Consider the following 21,993-nt stretch of genomic DNA (forward strand, 5'->3'; position numbering starts at 1 on the left):
ACTATTTCTATCATGAAACATAAAGGTTTTGCTTTTTAATGGAAATAATTTTTGTTTAATGGACACCCTCACTAGTAGCCATCAGAGTCTTTTGGCTGAGAGCTTATAGCTTCATTCTTCATTCATCTCAGCCTCCACTACCCCAAGTCTAGCTCAGGTCCTGGGAAAGGAGTGGGTAACAGAACAGAGGATTTACTATGTGTCCACTGACAGAGAGAGCAATGATTGGATTGTGTGTACTCCAAGGATCCCCGTTGTTGTTAGGGACCACACCTTTCACTCGTCCATTCAGCAAATATTTCATGAACGGTTTCTACCTACACTCTTCGGATAACTGTAATGGAACAAAACCAAATACTCCACTCTGTAGCGCTTAGGTTCCAGTATTACCTTGCACTGCTGACTCTTCTCCTTTTCCAATGTCTAGCGGGCCTGTGCCCTCCTGTATGCTTTCCCACCATTGCCTGCACGTACGATGGCAGAACATCGCATCGAAACAGCACCTTGACTGCTGTCGCTTTCTCCCCTACAGTTTACCTTACACATCATCAGGGGATTCCCTGCTTGGAAATACAGTTGGGATTCAGCCGTTCCCCACTTACAGAAACATTCTTAAAAGGCTTCCACACCCCTCTCTCTACTACTTACCAACTACGATCGTCACCCTTTAGCATGTTATTCAGTGTCCTCTGTGATCTGATTCCAAACTGCTTTAGAAATGTTCATCGGGGGGCAGATTACCTAGTGAGCAAGGTAATCATGGGCTTCCTTGTGCTGCCTTGCTAATCTGTAGTGATCAGTTGCACATTTTTCATCATCATATGATCAAACCCACGTGAAAGTGTTCACTAGAGATTAGTAAGTAAGCATAAGGAGACGTGTGCTTACCTTGCTTAATGGCTGCTCTGTCCCTGTCAAGGATTAAACACTTGATGAACATGATACACTTTGAGTCTGGAGGAAGGTGCTATGGAGTTCGGAAGAAGACAAGTGCCAGCCAGACCGAAAAGCAGCATCTTTGATGTGGTGATAAAATGAGAACGTGGTCACTCCAGATTAAGCAGTAAGCATATGTAGACTGGTGCCTACCTTGCTTATTGTGAATCTGACACTGGATGGGATCCTTCCACTATTTTCTTTTATGGACGCTGTTCTCTGCGACATCTTCTCCACCTGGAAAAGTTTGTCTGGAACATTCACTGCCAATTCTGCCTGTAAAAAGTCTATCCACCCTTCACGGGCCAAGGCACGGACCCGCCCCAAGGACAAGCTCTCTTTTTCCTCTTAATTTGCACAGCTTTTAATTTGACTGTTTGTCATATTCAACCCCTGTTAACTCCGAGACCAAAACGCGTGATTGTTGGATGTAGGACTGATACTTTACCTTGTGTGTCTGTTTGGTTGTGCTGCCCACCCTGGAATTGTGCTGTGAATCTTGTCCAATCTTCTATCAGAAGACGGAAGAGCATCAGCATGTGTCTGGTGCTACTTTCGCAGGGTCCCGTCCCTAGGTAAACTGGAAGGAGGCTTGGTGGCATAATGGATTACATGTTAGGGCTCCTAACCACAGTGTTACCCATCAATCACGGCGTGGGGCAAGGATGGGGCTGTTGGCTCTCAGAAAGATTTAGTCCCTATGAATTGGAGTTGATGTGATGGCACTGGGTTGTTTTTTTGTTTTGTTCTGTTTTGTTTTTAATTGGCCTTGGTGAATGGGCCGTTAAGTTCAGAATGTATCCTTCAAAGTTAATAAAATTACCTAATGGCTTCTTAGGTATTTCACTTCCTTGATGCCATCTCATTGGTGGAGTTTGGATCTTGAAACTGTCCTTGTCATTTTTCAGAGACACTCTTACCATCGGTCTCACTATGACCCTCCAGCAAGCAGACAGGCCGGAAGTCTGCCCCGTTTTCCTGGGGCCAGAAGTCACAGGGGAGCTCTGATGGATTCCCAGCAAGCATCAGGGACCATCGTACAGATTGTCATCAATAACAGACACAAGCATGGCCAAGGTAAGAGGCATCCATATTGGGACTTCCATAGCCTGAGTTTTTAGTGGGTTGGAACTGGGAAAGGACCTTCTCTTGTCCATACTCACACATATCCCACCATTCGAGCCCACAGAATCTGTGTGGACAAGTGACTCCTGTGGATGCTTAGGGCTGTCCGAAATACAGATAACATAATCCATATATCACTATACCTGGTCCTAATTTAGGAAAAGCCTAGAGAGCAGCTAGCCATAAGCCCCATGCTGGACATGGCTCTTCATATGCTTATTTGCCAATCTGCAGTCAGCCTCACATGTTTTTCACCATATAATGTGAAACAGTTCATGACAGATTAATAAGTAAACACAGGTAAACCCATGCTTGTACCATTCCTTCCAAAGATTATAAATTTGAAAAGGCTCAGCATTTATAGGGAGATGCTGAGGGGTTGGGAGCAAGACAGAATGGCCTGTTGGAAGCCGGATCGTTGATATGGTAGAAATAAAATGTGCAGCGATCCAACACAGATTACTAAGCACAAGTAAGACTCTGCTTCCTGTATTCCATAATCTGTGGGACCTTGGCAGCCCCCTTTGTGTTTGTGAAGCATCTCTTCCAGCATTTTCCACGGGGGCTGCAAACGTTTGTTGAGTTTCTTCTCAGAAGGTTTGCTTTCCAGTTAGGCACACAACGTTCTGAAGGTAGTCATTGTCAAACTCTTTTGAAGCTCTCATCCATTCCTGGGAATCAAAAATAATAATAATAGACAGATGAATAGATATCATATGTCGGTTCCAACCCAAGGCAAGCCCAGGTGCTTCAGTGGAAGGCCTATACTCCATAGGATTTTCAGTGGTTGATGTTTCAGGTGGCATCTCCAGGCTATCCTTCTGAAGTCCCTCTAGGTGGATTCAGACCTCTAGCCTCTGGGTTAGCACACAACCTTGTGAACTGTTTGCATCGCTCAGAGGTTTCAATTAGGACTCATGGTGACCCTGTTGGACCAAAGAGAACCTCACCCTTTTCCCGAGGATCCACTAGTGCATGTCAGCTGCCAAGTGCTTCATCACTTAGCCACCAACGCTTCCCCCAAGGACAACATAGGCCCACATTGTGCCCAAGGGGCACCATAGAAACACAGCCTAGATGATGGAAAGCATCTGAGGCGACTGTCTTTACATAGGAGTAATCCTGTGAGAAATAAAAAAACCTGCTCTGGCACCAAGAGAATTGATCAGGTGCAGCTCCTAATGTGCAGCTCCTCAGCTGACTAATGCCTGTAGCATGCACGCCTCCCTCTGTCCATGGACCCATTTCTCCCTATACCAGATGCCCCGGCCTTTCCCCCCTTCCCGCTAGTGGGGGTGGAGGGAAGAGCAATTCAATCAAACAATTGATAGCTGCTTACTTATTCAGGCATCATGTCAACCAGCGCTTTGGAGCAAAAGCTCAGCTGGCTCCTTTTTATAAAACCAGAAACATGTTTTGTTTCCTTTAAAAGAAAAACAAATCAAAGGCAGTTCTCTGATGGGTTAAAGCAATACATTTGTTAAACCAAATGATTGAATAACATGCTGAAAAACAATCTGATACAAAGACCTCTGACTATCAATCTCTGAAACACTAGTCAAACCAAAGTGAGGGGATCATATCAGTTGCCAGTTAGATGAAAATGCAGAATATAAGTAAAAAAAATTAAACTGCCTTTGACATTTCCAATCTTAAAAGAAATACACTTAAATATATAAGTTTTAATAATAATAATAACCACCCGTGGTCTGTTACAAGTATAGGAAATATTTACCACTGATTTGGGTTTGATTTGAAAAGTATTATTTGTAAATTCCTAGGCATTGTGATAGGAATTTGTGAAAAGAGGAGGAGTTAGGGACAGATGTGATTTGATTTTTTTTATCCTAAATTGCCTCCCATAGATTCCATTTGCTCCCAAAGTATTTCAGAACGTTAAAGAAGAGAAACATGTGGGGCAATGGATTTGTCCATCAGGCCTCTTCATTTGTGGGGGCAGAGGTTCATCCCTGGATTCTCTCCATGCCCTACGAAAGTGCCAGCTGGTTGACATTCGTTCACCTGCCCCGACTGACTTGGAGGCAGTATTTCTCGTTGGACCTTTCTATTATAATTCTCTGGAGAATCCCTTACCCTCCACCCCCAACTCTCAACTCACAGCTCCCAAGCTGGATGATTCAAAAATCATCTTCAGAATTGGTTGGTGGAGAGTAGACTGCATTTCCATATCACCCCATTCCACTTCAGAGTGTAGGCTCTCCCCCAGTCTGTTAAGGGACGAAGGAGCCGGTTATCCAACATCAGAAGCCCTGGCCTGCTCCTCAGCATGTCTTAGCCTTCCCTTCATCTTTGTCACCAATAATGTAGTCCTCTGAGATGCATCTACTTGGTTTCTTGTTAAAGTCAAAGCATTGGAACTGGAGACATGACTCCACCATTGAACATTTGCGTCCAGCCTACATGTGCTTGAAGCCTATTGCACACACTTGTGTTCACATCATCTAGAAGGGAATGAGAGAGAACAGGGGAGGGCGTGGCATGGCACTGAGCAACACTTCTGGCCTGTGGATTCTGGTCATTTCTTACCCTTTCATCGTGTACATAGCCTGGGCCCTACAGTTTAGGTATCAAGTACCTAGCCTGACTCGTTGTAAGGTTGGGAACCTCCCTACAGGTTTAGGTTCTTGGAAATCTTTGTGGGAAATGGATCTGTTAGAGTGCCCAGAACTCTAGCAGTTCTTGCAGAGGATAAGAAAAGGCAGCCAACATTGTCCATGTTTCCTAATATGGCCCAGTGGACTGGATGAGAAAGAAATTGCCCAATGAGTCATCCTTCTGAGGCCCTTGTCTTGCAGCCAAATCAGTCAATTCCTAGAAATGCCCCAAGTGGGACTCTTTCTCCCACCCTAGCCCCGCCTGAAGTGATACAACCCACCCTAGAGATGTTGTTGATGGGGATGCCGACAGGTCTCCCTGGCTTTGATGAGGTGATGGGATTAACGAGAAACACACCCAGTCCCAGGCCCAGCCCCAGTCATGGCTCAAAATCTCCAGAACCACTTAATGCTTTCAAAAAGGGGAAAGGATTCATTCCCAGATTTTCTCATTTGCACGCCTGTGCGCTTCTGATCCTGGGGCCTAGCTCCATGCCTTGCAGCAGAGGCCAGATGCATTGGGGTCGATTTGCATTGCGGATGCTCCTGTGGTCCCTTTCCCTTCCTTGGCCTCTAGGCATGCAGCTCAGATGCTTGCTTTTCCGAGGCCCCTCAGCAAACACGGAGCCCACGACTTCCCTTGCCATTCCACAACTGTGAGATCGCAAAGGGGTATCTGTGAGGCAGGCAGGACTCTCGGAAGCAGGAGCTCTACAACCGCGATGAGGTATGGGACAGAAATTTAAACTGCCCTGCGTTGAGACTTACAAGTCTGCCCTTTCACAGTCTCTTAAAAAGTAGGTTCTATTTGGCACACCTTCTTTCCTACTCTAGAAAGTGGGTCTGGACCATTGAACTCCATACCCATCTATGTTGGCATATCTTGTGCTGATAGAATTTGACATTCTGAATGGATTTTCCTCAGGATCTGGGGTTAAAAAACAACACAGACCCTATGGGAAGAGCAGCAGTTTTTGCCTCTAGCCTCACTGGACAGCAAATTTCTCTGATAAATTTTCATGTCTGGAATGACCTTGACTTTGGCTATATATCCTCTATGGAGTTGCATTAACACTACATGCTTTGTCAGAGATCTGCGACTCACAGTAACGCACTGTCACACACATGCATTAAAAACCAAACACATGTTGATTGAAGGTCTATTATATAAGGGGGTTTCAAAAAGTGTGTGGAAAAATTATAATAAAATTATAAAATTTTTCCACGACCTTTTTGAAGCTCCCTCATATATCGCTTCTGAGCATCCAGAGACTGCTGGTGAACAAACTAGATGGCTGTTGACCCTGTGTTTTGAGTGCGGAGGCTGCTCTGTCCATGTCCCCACAGCCAATGATAAGACCAAAGAAAACTTGATGTCTTATAGAGTCCACCACCTGGGTTACAGAGGGTTCTGAGCACAAGGGTCTATTTCAGCTCACTAGTCTTTAATTTCCAGTCCTGTGTTCTCTTCCAGTGTGTGTTTCCAATGGAAAGACCTATTCCCATGGCGAGTCCTGGCATCCAAACCTCCGGGCATTTGGCATTGTCGAGTGTGTGCTGTGCACTTGTAATGTCACCAAGCAGGAGTGTAAGAAAATCCACTGCCCCAGTCGATACCCCTGCAAGTATCCTCAAAAAATAGATGGGAAGTGCTGCAAGGTGTGTCCAGGTAAAAAGTCAAAAGGTGCGTTGGTTGGAGGCCCTGCCTTTGGTTGACTAAGATCCTCCTATGGTTGTTTTCAATATCAGTTGAGCATCAAAAGCATAATCATTCTGACATATCATTTTAATGGCCACACTTCCAATGATAATAAACAATTCTCTCCTCTCTTGACAGGCTGATAAGATGGTTGCTTGGAAGAAATTTACTAGTGTGAAAAATGGGGGGCGGGGGAATTTGCTTTTGTGTACCATGCCATCGACCCATTTGTTCCAAGTCCCATTTCTAAGTAGTAGAGAAATGAGATTATCACGATCACCAGAAATAACAGTCGCACTTTTAAATTACATCACCATTTCACTCATGAAAGCACATTACCTGGCGGTAGGGTGTGACGCAGGTTGAGTTATTGTGCAAGGAGCTGGGTTCTTGTCCAATTTTCTTTCTTATTTTTTATAGAATAGATCATAAGTTTCAGTTTATTCAGTTACTAATGACATTTGAATGGAATTTTAATTTCAAATTAGGTGGGATTCTCTTCCCACTCTTCCAATTCTCTAGTTTGTTGTGTGACTGCAAAAACTATGTCCTGTCTACTTTGAGCCTCAGAAACCTCATCTGTACAATGAGAAGTTTGGAATTATTCATTGCCACATTCTCTTCAAATTCTAAAATTCTATCCGCTCATAATTGTTTCTCTTTTACAGATGAGAAAATGGAGGTAAAAATGACTTGCCCAGAGCACATAACTGATTGATAATAAAGCCAAGGCCTAGAAACCAGGTGACTTTCTAGGCTAGTAGAAAATGACATTTTTAAAAGGTGAATGAATGCCTTACAATGATGGCTAAAAATGATATTGTATTGGAAAGGAGCCTTGGAAAACCCAAACGCTGATGCTAACTGGAAGAGGGAGCAATTCTATGAGAGAAAGACGAGGCAGTCGGCTTCCACACAGGTTCATAGCTTTGGAGACTCCCTGGAGCAGTTCTACTCTGCCCTATGGGGCTGCCGCGAGTCAGAATGGACTAGATGGCAGGAGGTTGGCAGTATTGGGGTTGATTTTGGATTCTGTAATCAAGGATTCAAGACCTGGATCCGCCAGATTCTCTGTGTGTCCTCCATTAACTTTTCTGCAAAATAGAGGAATCCAAAGAGATGATTTCTCAGGGCCTGTCTAGCGCTAGAAGTCTGTGAATCAATCAATTCCAGGAACATGCCTTTATCATTACTCTGCCTGCCTGCCAAGCGTTTCTAAAAGCACAGATGCAAAACGAAACATTCTTACATGTCAGCAGAGGGTTAAATCATTGATTCCTTCATCTTAGGCAATTCCTCATGACCAAGCAGGCGAAAGGCATTGAGCATCTTCGATGCAATGGACAGTGGTTCTGAAAACTCTGCACATTTCTCACCCAGAAAGCTTCTAAAAGGAAGTGCTTCCCATCTCCAGAAATGATGGTTTAGCCCAGGGGTCAGGAAACGGTGCCTTGTGAGCCACGTGCAATTCCTTCAGTAGGTATATGTGGCTCTGCAGTAAGATGGAAACATTGTAAAGGAGCTTCCTCAGCTCATGGTGTTTAATTTGTTTGGGAAAATCAAATTCTTTTTAAAATTGCTATGAGATAGCCAGGCTAGACTGTTGATAAGTGTTAATGTGGGTGAAATGGAAGATAGTAGCCCATTAGAGGAAGAAGAGAAATCAAGGAGGGATTAAAGGGTAAGTTATTAGTTTACTTTAGTAATCTGATTAATTATTTATACTATTGAATATAAATTTGATGATCTGAAATTTTAACGTTCCACTAATTTACACTAAGAACATGAAAAACAAAAACACAAAAACTTGAAAAAAAATGAAACATAGTTAAAACACATACATGGCTATAAAAACAGTGCAAGAGTTAAAAAAAATTTTTCACCAGATAAGATAAATCTTCTAATTACAAAATACTTAAATTTGAATCTCAGACCTTCAGGCTAAATCTTATTTCATTGTGTGCTTAAGGGTCTATTGATCCAGCTGATTCTTATAAGAAAGAATTTTAAAAGTTTAAAAAGCAGATACACAATGGGCATCATCTATTAAATAATTGCCCCTTGAAGTTGGTAATATTTATCAAAACGTTCATGTATGTACTAGTTGGCTCAGCATCTTCATTCCAATACTAAGAAAGAGATCAGACACACACACACACACACACAAAATAAATACAAGGATGTTTGTTGCAGTACTATTTACAACAATGAAAATTTGGAACCAATATAAAAGTGTCATTTTGGGAATGGTTAAATAAATTTCCTTTAGGAGTGAGGATTGCAAGACTTTGTCACACATACTTTGGACAAGTTATCAGGAGAAAACCAGTCCTTTGAAAAAGACATCATGCTTGTTGAAGTCAAGGGTCAGCGTTACATTGGAAGGCCCTCCTGGAGATGGAATGACAGGGTGACTATAACAAAGGGCTGAAACACAACAATCACGAGGATGGCTCAGTACTGGGTGGTGTTTTGTTCTGTTGTACATCGTGCCACAATGAGTTGGAATTGACTTCATGGCATCTAATGACATCTATCCTGTGGAGTGTTCTACAACCCTGTTAAATCATTGTAGGCCAAGATTTAATGGCAAGGAAAGATGTTTGCAAGATATTAAGTAAAAAAGCAAGCTACAAAACAATATGTACATGATATCACGAGCTGAAATAAAAGTAAATGTTTATATATGCTTAATCAATATTTTTTTAATACTGGAAGGATATATATCAGGATGTTAAGATTGGAAGGGTGTATGGCAGAATGTTCACAGTGGCCATCTTTGAGTGTCTGAATTAAGGATAATTCTTATGCTCTTATTGTTGTATATCTGTATTTCCTACATTTTTAACATAATCCTCTATTACCTTTGTAATTAGAAAACATAATAAATGTATGTTAAAAACCACCCTCTAAAATCTCAGTTGGCAATACATTAAAGATGGACGAACCTTGCACTGAAAGAGCCATCTTTCCTGCTTGCCCCCCTGGTCCAGGGAGTGGCGATGAAGGACTCCTTGGGCAACCTGCAATGAGAAAAGAGTTTCTGTCCCATTTTATGAACCTGTCTCTCAGTGTCTGCATGTGGACTCATTCCTACTTTTAGTATATGTGCTACCCAAACGAGCACACATTTAGTCATTCCTGATAGTCCTGATGGCCTAACGAGACTCACTGTCCACACAGCCCAGCATACCTCCTCCAGGCCGGCAGCACCTAGCAAGCTTCAAAGGGCATGTACCCAGTCACACATGCAATCTGGAAGTAGGGAGTTAATGTCAACTCTGTGTCAGACACTGTTACAGGCACTTCAGATCGAGACAAACATGACAAGGACTACTTGTCCTTAGAGTGCTTCTGTTCTAGGGGGAGAAGACAACTCAACAGAAACCAATCAAATGCCTTTAGGTTGTGGTGGGTGCAGTGAATAAAGATAGAGCAGGAGCAAGAGATGGGTTTGACATGAAGCTGAATCAAGAGAATGGGGAGGGGAGCACTTTTGAAAGGCTGGTCAGGGAAGACTTGTCTGAAGAAAATGATATGGGTGTTGTCTTGAGTGATGTGAAGGGGTGAAAAAGAGGAAGATCATGTCATAATTGGACTCTTAAAAATGACATAAGGGGGAGGCCGGCCACAAATACAGACAGTTGCCTTAAACCAACCATAAAATTTGAAGTGCTTATACAGGTCCTCTTCAAAGAAGGATGCTTGCCAAGGAAAATGGAATGAAAAATGTTAGAATTTCATTTTTCTCAGCCTTTCAGAATTTATATTTCCATGTCTGTTTTATAATATATGGGTACAGTAGTTACATAATTTATAAATAAATATCTATTTTGGCAAAAAAAATTTTAATGACATAAGGCAAAGGAACAAGGGAGGAAGGGGGAGAGATGGTAGAAGAAAATAAGACTAATATATTCAGTTATTTCATGTTGATAACTCACTGTCATCGAGGCCATTCTGACTCATAAGCAATACATGAAATTCACTGCTGACCAAGACAAAAGTTTCTTGTGGTAACAAATGAATGCAGGCTATTCCCATAACAAATTTGGGCCAAAAAAAAACCCTGCTCTGGTAGAGGCTGGCCTGGTCTTGCCTTGCAAATCAGTAGTTACCTGCAGGGCTGTGTAAGACTTCCACTTTCTAAAGTAGAACCTCCCCCTAACCCCTAACCTACCACTTCAGTGCCAATGAATTTCCGTACTTTGTTGGGATATGGTCTTAAAGGTCCCTGTGATAACATAAAACACTCCTGGTCTGGGTTAGTACATCTCCTTCATCAGGCAATGTGTGGACTGGCCTCTTAGTATTGGCGAGAACAAGTGGAGCTCAGAACAGAAGCTTTCTCATGGAAGGTGAGCTGCATGGCATGCTTCTCCAGAAGGAAACCTAAGAAGGCGAATGGCCATCATTGAGGTGGAGAGTGTGCCATGAGGCAGATGGTGCCCAAGTAGGGAGCTCCGAGGACACATTTTACTTACTTGAAATAGTTCCAAATGCCAGTTAGGATTGTGTTACTAAGGGGTCTTGCTCTCTGGGCTAGGAAATTAAGCTCGTGGAGGGGAGGATGTTATGGGACAGGATGAATTTGTAGCACATAAATATTTCTTGTGCCACCATCCATTTCCTATGCTGCTTATAGTCCTGGCCAATATTGAGCTGATGATCGCACAGTTTAGCCAGATCTTACTCTCAAGGTGATTCCTGAATATATAGTTACCCCTGTACAGTCAGGGCCTACTTCCCTCTCTTCCCAGCCCCCTCCCCACCCGAATCAAAATGTGTTAGCACACAGCCGTTCACTTCCTAACATAGAGTCAAAAAGACTAGCCAACTGAGTCACCGGATTGCTAAAAAGCAGGACAAGACACAAAAGGCAGTTGGATTCTTGGAGAATAGACAAATTGAGCCATCGAGCCAGAGAAGACTATGGTTTTGTCCCTGTAGTGGCCAAATGGTGGCAGGCTGGAAAAGTTAATCAAGTCTACAGAAGACAGAAGACAACAATTTGTTTACGATGTCTAATCCAAATGTGTCTGATTGGCGAACAGCGAGACTCCCTAATCAGAGGCACAGATTCCAAGTACACAGCGTTCAATGTCTTCATCCCCAGCCGTTTGGATCTTCTTACAGAGGGCTTCTGCACAGGTTCCAATTTGGGGAGTGTCTATGGCTTCTCTTGGCTGACCCTGATCCCAATGTCCATTTAAAATATGTAGCTGTGAAGGGTGCTGATTTGGAGGCGAGCAAAGACATGAACTCACTAACAACCAACCGGGAGGTATTTTTGTTTGGGTTCAGGAGAGGAAGGTGGAGGGAACAGGGAGGATCACCGGGCTAATATCTTTTTTGTCTGGGAGCTGAAATGCAACATTCTAGTTTGCATACTAAATGATCCACAGTTGAGGGATTGGGCCATGTTTGGTGTGTCTCAGAGCTGTTCATTTGACAGAGCATACATATGACTAATCTGACATCTAGGTTCTGGCACAAATGTTGATCTAGTAATATTCCCCTTACAAACAAATCAAAGAGCATTCAGAAATGTCAAGCCAATTTGGATAGATCATTTGGGTAAATATATGCACATAAATGAGGGTCATACATGGTTTCTAAATATATTTAAGTGATGCCAGGGAAGTTAACCAAGGCCCTCTGTCATCCCATGCCCTGAGCTGCTGTTGGCAACACTGGACTGGACAGACCATAAGCCTGACCCCGTGTAGAAAAGTCTATGTTCATTTTCATGCCCGGGGGAGTTGTACCTGGCCACATTCTTCCTCCTCCTCATGAATGTCCAGTTCTTAGTGAGGGCAGGAAGTGAAACCAATTTCCTTTGGGGGCCTGTGTTCTACAGAACTGTGGGTTCTGCCATCCTGTAGACTGTAGTGTGCTCCTTTGTGATTTGGTGGCTCGTTCAGGGTGAGTCAATGCTAGGCAAATGAAGTACGAGTGGGACGTCCGTCAGAAGCTTCTCGTTCATTTTCCACACTTGAGAAATGCATGGCATTGACAACAGTAAGATGCACACATCTATGAGATTCACTTTTGCTTTTGGAAAATCATGACAAAACTCTCCCTGCCTCCTGTTTCCAGAAGAACTTCCAAGCCAAAGCTTTGACAGCAAGGGCTACTTCTGTGGAGAAGAAACGATGCCAGTGTATGCATCTGTGTTCATGGAGGATGGAGAGACCACCAGAAAAATAGCACTGGAGACTGAGAGACCACCTCAGGTTGAGGTCCATGTTTGGACCATTCGAAAAGGTGAGCAATTAGAGGGCACAAGGAATGATGGGAAGACTCACCTTAATTTTATTTCAGCTTATTCTTCTATTTGGGTCAAAACTTTTCCAGGTTACTTAGAACTAAAATATGCCCACAAATTTTGTGACTATTACCTTTAAGTTTAATTGTGCATTTTGCTACAAAGTATTCATTCATCCTTGAAGACTGTTGTCTTTTTCACCTCACCAAACACTGATTGTGTATCAGACTCATCTATAATCTAAAAGACACCCCCCTTTATATTTCCTCCCTTCTCATAATTTCTACCTTTTCCCTCCCCTGTGCTTCATAGCCTTCTAAGTCTCTTTCTTTGGGTGTGAAAAACATTTTATCAGTTTATTTTACAATGGTGGTCTCATACAATATTTGCCCTCAAAAGATTGACTCACTTTGCTGAGCAAAGTGTCTTCCAAACTTTCCATTATCATGAGGTGTTTGACTGTTTCATCATTGTTTTTAGAGACACATAATATCCCATTGTATGTGAGCACCAGAGTTATTTTTCCATTCCTCTACAGGTGGGTATCTAGTAGACTTTGTTTTAAAGAGCACCAATGCCTGGGCCCCACCGCGCAAGAGCCTGACTAACTGGCCTAGGATGGGGCCTGGGCACCAGTGCTGTTTTGTACTGTTGTGTTTTCTTAAGCTCTGTGAGTAATTTTAATATGAACAGTTAACTTTGAGAGCTTCCTGAGTGCAAGCCACGATCCTTTAATTTTTAAGGAAAATTTTAATGCCATATAAATCACTTATCATACAATTCAGCAGTGCAATCATATCAAAAGGGTTGTACAATCACCACCACCATCAATTTTAGAACATTTTCCTCTTTCTTGTCCTCATTGTTATTAGCTCCCCATTTCCCCCCAACTTCCCCTACCTTACCCCCAATAAATCATTAATCCAGTTACTGTTCCTACAGATTTACCTCTCCTGGAAAACGTTATAAAAATTAGCAACAATAACAAAGTAAAACAGAAAAACATCAATCGCAAAGGAAGCAGAAAATAGAACTAGGACTAATTTAAAATGGATGAAAGGGGAGATAAATGACAAAGTGTTAGATTTTATCTTTCTTTACTGTACGATGCTCAACAAACATGCAGCTGTTGATTTAGTGTGAAGTTAAATCTTTAGAATTATTCTATGTATTCTTGAAGAAAGACACCTTTATTTATTTATTTATTTTGAGGGCATCATCTGTGCCCCTAGGAAGAGTACAGTCTCACGGAACAAATTATTTCAATCCTGTTGTTCCATTTCTTTCCTGATTATTCCACTGACCATCGTAAGCAACTTCATTCACTTTACTCTGTGTGAGATCTTTCTGCTATTTAAACCATTCCATAGACATAAAACTCCCAAACCAAACTCACACCCGCTGAGTCAATGCTGACTCATAGTGACCCCTGTGGGTTTCCGAGACTGTACACTGTTTACAGGATTAGAAAGCCCAGTCTTTTTCTTACGAACCTTCTGGTGGTTTCAAACTGCTGACCATGTGGATCACAGCCCAACGTGTGACCACCAGCTGAGATTCTGTATCCCTCATGAACTGGCACTCACCTCAAGTTTCAGGGTGCATCAGAACCACACAAAGAGGTGTTTGAAAATACAATTCTTTTGCCCATTCAAGAGCTGTGAATGGAGTAGGCTTTGGGTAAGTTCTAAGCATTTGCATCTTAGACACACAGTCAAATGATTCTAATGCAGGTATCATATGTTGAGAAGCATGTCACCCCTTAACCATCTTTCTGTCTTTGATTCTGGTGGCATTCTGGGTGATGCATTTGGGGGCTGCTGACCACAAGGTCGGTGGTTCAAGCAACACACTGATCACTCACTAGGAGAACAACAAGACTATCTGTTTCTGTCAAGATTCACAGTCTTAGAAATTTTAACGAGGAATTCTACTCGATCTTATAAGGTTGTTATGAATCAGAATGGACTCAATGGTAATGGGTTTGTTTCAGTGTGAATCTCCGCCCCCCTGCCCCCCCTGCCACTAAACACTGCTCTCACCCCCTACCACCAAAGTTGAATTGCCCCTATGGGTTTCCAAGGCTGTAAACTTTTGTGAGAGTAGGAAACGTCATCTCTCTCTCATGTAGTGGCTGGTAGTTTCAAACTGCTGACCTCGTGTTTAGCAGTCCAACACACAACTTACTGTGCCACCAGGGTACCTTAAAATAAGATAGAACATTTTAAAAAATGGCATGTTTTGCCTCCATGCTTATTTTTGCTCGACCCTGAGGAATGTTGAGTTTTCTATATCTACCTACCTAGCTCATTCATAGCTGACCACCTAGGAAAAGGACTGTCCTGTTGACGTTACTAGCAGTAGGGCTCACTGTTGATCTCTTTCCCCACACAGATGGGTTTCGACTTCAGTACAGCATCTGAGTAGCCTCTTACTCACAGGGCTGGGCAGTCAAGGTTTGTGCTTGCTGTGCCGAGAAAAACCTCCTCTTCATTGATTTCACCCCCTATAGGCATCTTGAGTGTTATTGAAATGGGCTGGTAGCATGCAGCTCTTTAACTGCAAGGCATTTTTCAGTTGTTTATCTGGTAGTCGGATTTAAGCGCACACACACACACACACATACACACACACACATAGACCTTCTCAGACAAAATTGAGGCTTTAGAAACCACTTTAACTTTCCTCACTTTTTATTTTAACAAGAGTAAAGGAGCTGTTATTTCCCAAAGGAAAATACGCTTTTCCGTGAGTTTAAAAACAGGGGTGGCTTCTCCATTTACACACACTACCTGCTTGCACTTCTCCTGCTGGCTCCCATTGCTTAGCCAGGAGAGCTGCCCAGTGGTTTGGCAGGCACGTTACCCAGACTTAGGGCAAGGGCAGCGTTTCTTATACTGCCTTTGGCTGAAGAAGCTCCAACCAGCACCCATGCATGATTTCATGTTGCTTTTCCTGGGAAGGGGGTAGGGTGGGGTTCCCATAGTCAACAGCACTAGTTCCCTTATCTCCATCCCCTAGAAAAGCCAAGGGGAGGCCATCGAGCCAAGGAAACAAATGGAGTCAATTATAAGTATTGAGCCATCCAAGTTCTTGGTTAAGCACATTACACAGCCCAGCTCGATACTCCTAAGCCCCAGTAATGAGATGATATGCTCAGCCCAAGCAGAAAAGGGAGTCGGTGGTTCCAGAGCGACGCGCCTGACCACCTGCCCCACTTTTTGCTTGACTCCAGGCATCCTACAGCACTTCCATATTGAGAAGATCTCCAAGAGGATGTTTGAGGAGCTCCATCACTTCAAGCTGGTGACCAGGACAACCTTGAGTAAGTGCCACTGATCTTTGTTTACTACCTCCACCCTGGCAATGGCATTCAGTTTTGAATGGAGCAGAGCCCACCCACCTCCCGAAGAAAGTCCCTCTGCTTCTTCGGTGAACTGTAGCAACAGTCATAAGCAACTTTAGCGGATGTGCTAGTTCTACCCTGGGTGACTTCCTTCATGACTGGGGTGCCTAAATGTGAATGGAAAGGCTTGGAAGTGATGAGTACCAACTCAGGTGGAGTCTGGGTATATGCTGCTCAGGTCAAGAGGTCTGGAGTAGCCAACCCAGAGCTTCCAGGGGGTGGAGACAGCTCTCAAGAATTCTGATCGTTGTGGAAACTTTGCATTGGGTGTTGGAGATGAGAGAAAGAGCATGTCAATCTTATCCCTGGCTCCATCAAAACTCTGTTTGGCCCTTTGGGCACTGCACCTGGGTGGTCATGCATGTTTAAAAGTATTCTCATACCGGAGTGTCCTTGCAGCTCTTCCACTTCACACGCCAGATGGAGCCTTGGTATTTGGTACCACTAGGCACTGAGAAGCTCTGTGTGTGTGTGTGTGTGTGTGTGTGTGTGTGTGTGTGTGTGTAAGTTTTAGGAAGAGGTGCTTCTTGTTGTGTAGACTAAAAAGAAAGCCGCTAGGAAGGCGGCTGGTGATGGTTTGAATACTAAGCTCTTGCATTGTATTAAGTCGATGAGACAGAGGGGGAGAGGTCCATGGGAGAGACAGCTCTGAAGTGAAGTCCGCAAAATCAGGTATCAAGCAGAGAAATGATTCAACAGCTTTATAGACTGGGTGAATGGTAATACCCATTGACCAAAGGAAAATCCCAAAGCTAGGTAGATATTGGTGAAAATAATGAGGGTTACTTGGAACATGTTTAGAGTAAGTTACTTAAGAGTTAGTTGAGCAGAGATAGCCAAGAGGCAGCTGGCAATAGGGTGGACGTGGTCACTTCTATTCTCTTCTGCCAGAGACTAGGAGAACATACAGTGCATGCAACCAAAACTAACTCAGATGAAGGAGCGATACATCCTTCCATGTGAGCCAGGAATGACGGAGGCAGAATCTGGGGTCTCAGGATCAATGACATGACTCTTTGCCCATTGCCATCAGAATGTGAGATAGACCTCCAACTGTGTGCAGTTAAAGGAAGTGGGAAATGAAGTGGTTGTTCAGGTTCATCTGGCCAATCAGAAGAACAAGCACCATTCCTTTATATCATGGGCCTTGCAGAGAGAATGGGCTGAGGGAAGGAACCAAGGGATAAAGAAGCCAAAAAATGGAGCTCCCAGGGAAGGTAGCCAGGTCTCCATATAGGCAGGAAGAGAGAAGAGGTTCAGAAGAGGCTCCTGATTAGGAGGCGCTGGTTTTCCTTGGGCTCAGAGGTCTCCTGGTTACAGCACTGGGAGCACAGCAATAAGAAAACTGAAGATGCCTAGGGCGAGAAGTTCCTGACAAAGGTTATTTAACACAGCCAGGGAATGGCAGGAGAAGGAACATCTTGCCCTTCAAGGACCTTGAGGGTTAGAAAAGGGACGGGCCAAGACCTAAAGGGGTTTCCAGTGTCCAGCACAGAACTTGTAAGCAAAAATATTTGCTCATGTAACAGGCTAGAATGGGGAAATCGGTAGGGAAACTTTGGCAGTGGTACAGTTCCATGGAGGCAGCAGAGAAAACAGGGAAGGGCAAAGAACACGACCATAAATAACAGATAATGGAAGGGATATAGCTGCATTGGCCCGGCATGGAAACAGATCCCAGGAGAGGAGAATGGAACTATATATGGAGCCGTGGAGGGAATTTAGGGATGCTAAAGAACAGAGCATAGACTTGGGTGAAAGCAGAGGTGAGCAAGCAGCCCCCCCCAAGTTGTATTGATATATTGTTAGCATAGCACACAAGTCAATAGTTCCATCACGTCAAGAAGTGTTGTAAAACCATCACAATCGTTCCCAGAACATTTTCTTCATTCTTATACTCATCATTATTAGTTCGCCATTTCCCTACAACCTCTCCTGACATACCCCCAAGGGACCATTAATTCCGCTACTGTCTCTACAGACTTACCTGTCCTGGGTTGCATATAAAGAAAAACATTAAAAGAAAAAAATCAACAAAAAATAACAACAGTAACAAAGTAAAACTGATAAAAGCCTCAATGGAAAAGAAAGTAGAACACATTAAAAACTGTAACAAATTTCAATGGATCCTAAGGGAGATCAAATGATAGGGTGCTAAGTTTTAACCTAATTGTGTCTGCAACATTCACAACCCCATGCATTCCGCTTGCTAGCAAGGCCATTCAGCGCCCTGGTGCAGGATTCAGCAGGGGCTTAATACATGTGTATTCCCCTTTGGGTGGCAGGAACAGAGACAAGAGCTGTACAGAATCAAGTAGCCCAAGCCAATACTTGGGGATCCAAAGGGTTAGCACAAGCAGCCCTGGTGGAGTTGTGGGATAAGCATTGGCCTGCGAATCCAAAGCTCAATGGTTCCACCTCACCAGCCATTCTTCAGGAGAAGGAGAAGGCTGTCTGTTCCCGTAAAGATGTACAGTCTGGGAAACCCTCGGCCGGGGCGCTGTGAGTCAGACTGGACTCAATGGCCGTGGGTAAGTTAGTGAAGCCTCAGTCAGATCCCAGGCATCCCTTCCCACAGTACCTTGTTAGGTCGAGGGAGCTGCCGAAATCGCCAACAAATGGAAAAGGGAGCATTTTGCAAATGCTAAATATACTGTCAAGATTCCAGGCATAATACTTACATTTTACTCTTGAAGAAGCAAGTTACATATTATTCTTGGGCCTCTTACCAATGCTATGTGTTGAAATGAAAAGCCCATGGCCCATTTTCTCTATCTGCCCCAGGCCCCCCCTCCCCTTTCTGGATCCCTCTCACATTTGTGTTCCAAAGTCCCTGATGGGTGCATGAGTGAGTGGGTAAGGACTGAATATATTGGTTTGACTCTTGATTTGCTCAGCGCTCTCCTTTTACATTCTCTTGGCTACTCTGTGTTTTTCTTGCAGGCCAGTGGAAGATATTCACTGAAGGGGAAGCTCAGATCAGCCAGATGTGTTCAAGTCGTGTGTGCAGAACAGAACTTGAAGATTTGGTCAAAGTTTTATACCTGGAGAAGTCTGAAAAGGGCCACTGTTAGAGGCGACAGCCAGGAGTGGAGAGGGTGAAGCCGGAAAACTCAAGCTGCAGCTGGACTGCAGGCTTATTTTGCTTAAGTCAACAGTGTTCTAAAATCTCCAACTCAATAGCAGTCCATTATTCATGCCATGCACAGCATAACTTGCTCCTTTGTGTGGGGTGGCGCGTCAGTCCTTCAGCATCGCCTCTCAAGAGACTAGAAGACCCTTGACGTTTTTTGTGGGAGGAAGAGGGGATAGAACACCACAGCCCAACTCTAGTCTCTTAGAGAAGCACATTTCTTTCCAGGTTACAGAGCAAACCGGACCCTGGGATTTTAGTCTAGAATGAAAATGAGAGAAAGAAAATTGCTTGAGTAGGAGTTTGGGGGTCCAAAATAATTATTTGTATGAAATTATACTTTTTGGATTTTAGAACGTCTTGTGTTTAAAAAATATTACCACCACCACCACACCGCTTCCTAACACACACACACACACACAAATGTACACACAGTGAACTACCCTTTGGAGGCAAGGACAGCCTAGGTTCTATCTCCTTTCCTTTGCCCAGATCCCAAGTAGCTTGGATGTTGTGGACACCCAAGCGAATAAATAAGAAATTAAGAACAGAACGTTCTGCCTTTTGAGATTTTGGTGTGGTTGCTGATATTACCAACCATGGTGGCAGGAAGAAGACCATTTTAGAGTCAGCTTTAGGGTGAAGTAGTGTATCACTTTTCCCTAATGACACTATCCCTCCTCCTCTTCCCCACTAACCTTGGGGGGAGTGGGTGCTGCATAAAAAAGGTAGACTTGGATTTTGATTCCATATAAGATTAAATAATTACTGAAGAAAGGCATGAATACCTGTCAGTGAAACTGTCACTTATTTCTCAATAATAACTAATGTTTCCCAAGGCCAGAGTTTTGTGGCTAGAAATTTTTGTTTAAATAATTAAAATCTAAGAACTCCATAAAGGGGCAGTTTTCTTTCTGTAAGTAGAAAGGTAGATTTTTTTTTTCCCTCTGCCAAGTGACTCCCTTCTCGTGGGCTTCTGTGTGTTGGATTATAACGTGAGAGAGTTATTCGTTGGAGGAGCTGGCAATTCAAGTAGGGATTGTTATCCTAAACCTTCCTATCACCCACTCTTAAATGACCAGGCCTGGATTTGAACCAAGGATCTTAGAGAAGGTGACCCCTAAACTGTCTATTTGGAGTCCAATACCAGAACAGCATTATCCACTCTGAAGTCTGGCTTGAGATATCACCTCTGTGAGAAAGCTACATATGCTCCGTAGTCAGCATCTCAAGGCTGCTCTCTAGATCTGTTGCCTCAGAAGGGAATGAATGAGTGCTTGGACAGAAGTGCTAAGGACATCAGAATTCCATATTCCCTCACTTGTGAAAAGACCTTTTTCTTAGAGTATTTTACGCCACTAGGAAAACTCATAAAAGACCTAATCTTTTTGACAAGCTGGAAATAAAAGGGAGCCTGTCTTTAGAAAGAAACACAAGAGTCTTGTGGCCTTCATGAGATCAAGCCTCTCTCTCCCCAGCCCCTCCCATGCCCTCTCAAAATGGGATAGATCATCTTAGTTGAAAGACCAGAGAACATTGTTTGGGGGAGGGGAAGGCATATTAAACAGCTGGTGCCACCTCAACCAGAGGTGGCAGTATCTCCATGGTACTGATTAGTAATCAGATTGTGAATTAAAGCAGTGATTCCTTTTGGGAGGGGGAAATCAAGAGGACTTCAAGGGCCTGCCACCCTGGTGTTCTCGAAAAGCTCAAGCTTCAGGGAACACCCAGAGAGCTAGACTGTTGCCTCCAGGTCCTACGACACACCTTTCCAAAGTGCTGCTGGAAGCAGGAGCTTCCCCTTCCCATCCTGCCCCCGGTGTTTTGTGTTGGGTAGGGAGTAGGAGAGAAGCGGCAGAGGCCATGCCACCTTTTGTTAGTAGAGAAGAATAGATGTGGTTCTTCTTGTGTATTTATTTGTATCATAAGCATCACTTAGCAGCTGTAGCCATTTTAGAGTTAACATCTGTAAGCAAGTTAAGAATAACATAACAGGATTGCCATTTCACTCCTTGCACAGGACAAGTGCCTACCTAGGGTACTTATTTATGTAGTCACTGTATTACTAGATTTTTAAATTAATAAACTTAAAATTAATTTTGAAATGTCATCTACACTGGTGTTGTGTGAGTGATTGCCTCTGTTTAATATTGTCCTTGCATTGGGTAGCTTCAGGTGATATGTGAGGCTTGGCGATTTCACACTCATGTTGACATGCCTGTCACACTATATCATAGGAAGGGTTAACTTTGGAATCAGACTGCCTGAGTTTTTAATCCCAACTCTACACTAACATGATGTGTTTGTCAGTGCCCCTAACTATAAAATGGGAACAATAGTCTATTCTCCTTTGTTTGCAACCTTGTAAAAATTGAATAGATCAATGCATGCAAAGTCACTAAAATAGAATCTGCTGCATAGCAATCACTTATGACCATGGATATTCAAGGATGAAGTGGCATTGAAATTGGTCATTGGTTTCTGGTCTCTTAAAGTTAAGACTTTTAAAAGTTTTGAGGACAGAGGCCATTGGCGTGGTCATTTAATAGGAACCTCAATTTTGGCCTGCTGTTCAGTGACAGACTTGTATAAGGAGGAGGGTAAGAGTTTTATCACATACATTGATCCAAACACAAATTCCTCAGATGTCCACATCAGCTGTTTGTGCTTTTACAGAAGCCAAGATAAGAGTATTTTCAGAAAGAAAGTAGTCGAATGTGTCAAGTACTACTGATATGTCAAATAACATACAAGGGCAAGACAAAGTATCACCCCCCAAAATCATAGAAACCTTGAATAAATAGAAATATC

At 43.3% G+C, this 21,993-nt stretch overlaps 1 protein-coding gene across 8 annotated transcripts in view; it reads left to right on the forward strand.

The window, feature by feature from the left end:
* The window catches only part of CHRDL1 (chordin like 1), a 161,031-nt gene extending 139,739 nt beyond the window's left edge, over positions 1–21,292 (forward strand). For 3 of the 8 annotated variants that reach the window (XM_075538149.1, XM_075538151.1, XM_075538150.1), the window contains exons 8-12: positions 1,845–2,013; positions 6,151–6,360; positions 12,475–12,642; positions 15,879–15,968; positions 18,993–21,292. In XM_075538149.1, coding sequence (XP_075394264.1) covers positions 1,845–2,013; positions 6,151–6,360; positions 12,475–12,642; positions 15,879–15,968; positions 18,993–19,123 — 768 coding nt within the window. In that variant the 3' untranslated portion in view covers positions 19,124–21,292. The remainder of the gene's footprint in view (positions 1–1,844; positions 2,014–6,150; positions 6,361–12,474; positions 12,643–15,878; positions 15,969–18,992) is intronic. The other 5 variants (XM_075538152.1, XM_075538153.1, XM_075538154.1 and 2 more) reach the window with 3 other exon arrangements.
* Positions 21,293–21,993: the final 701 nt, after the last annotated feature.

This window comes from Tenrec ecaudatus, chromosome X (genome assembly GCF_050624435.1).
Source record: "Tenrec ecaudatus isolate mTenEca1 chromosome X, mTenEca1.hap1, whole genome shotgun sequence".
Classification (NCBI taxonomy): domain Eukaryota; kingdom Metazoa; phylum Chordata; class Mammalia; order Afrosoricida; family Tenrecidae; genus Tenrec; species Tenrec ecaudatus.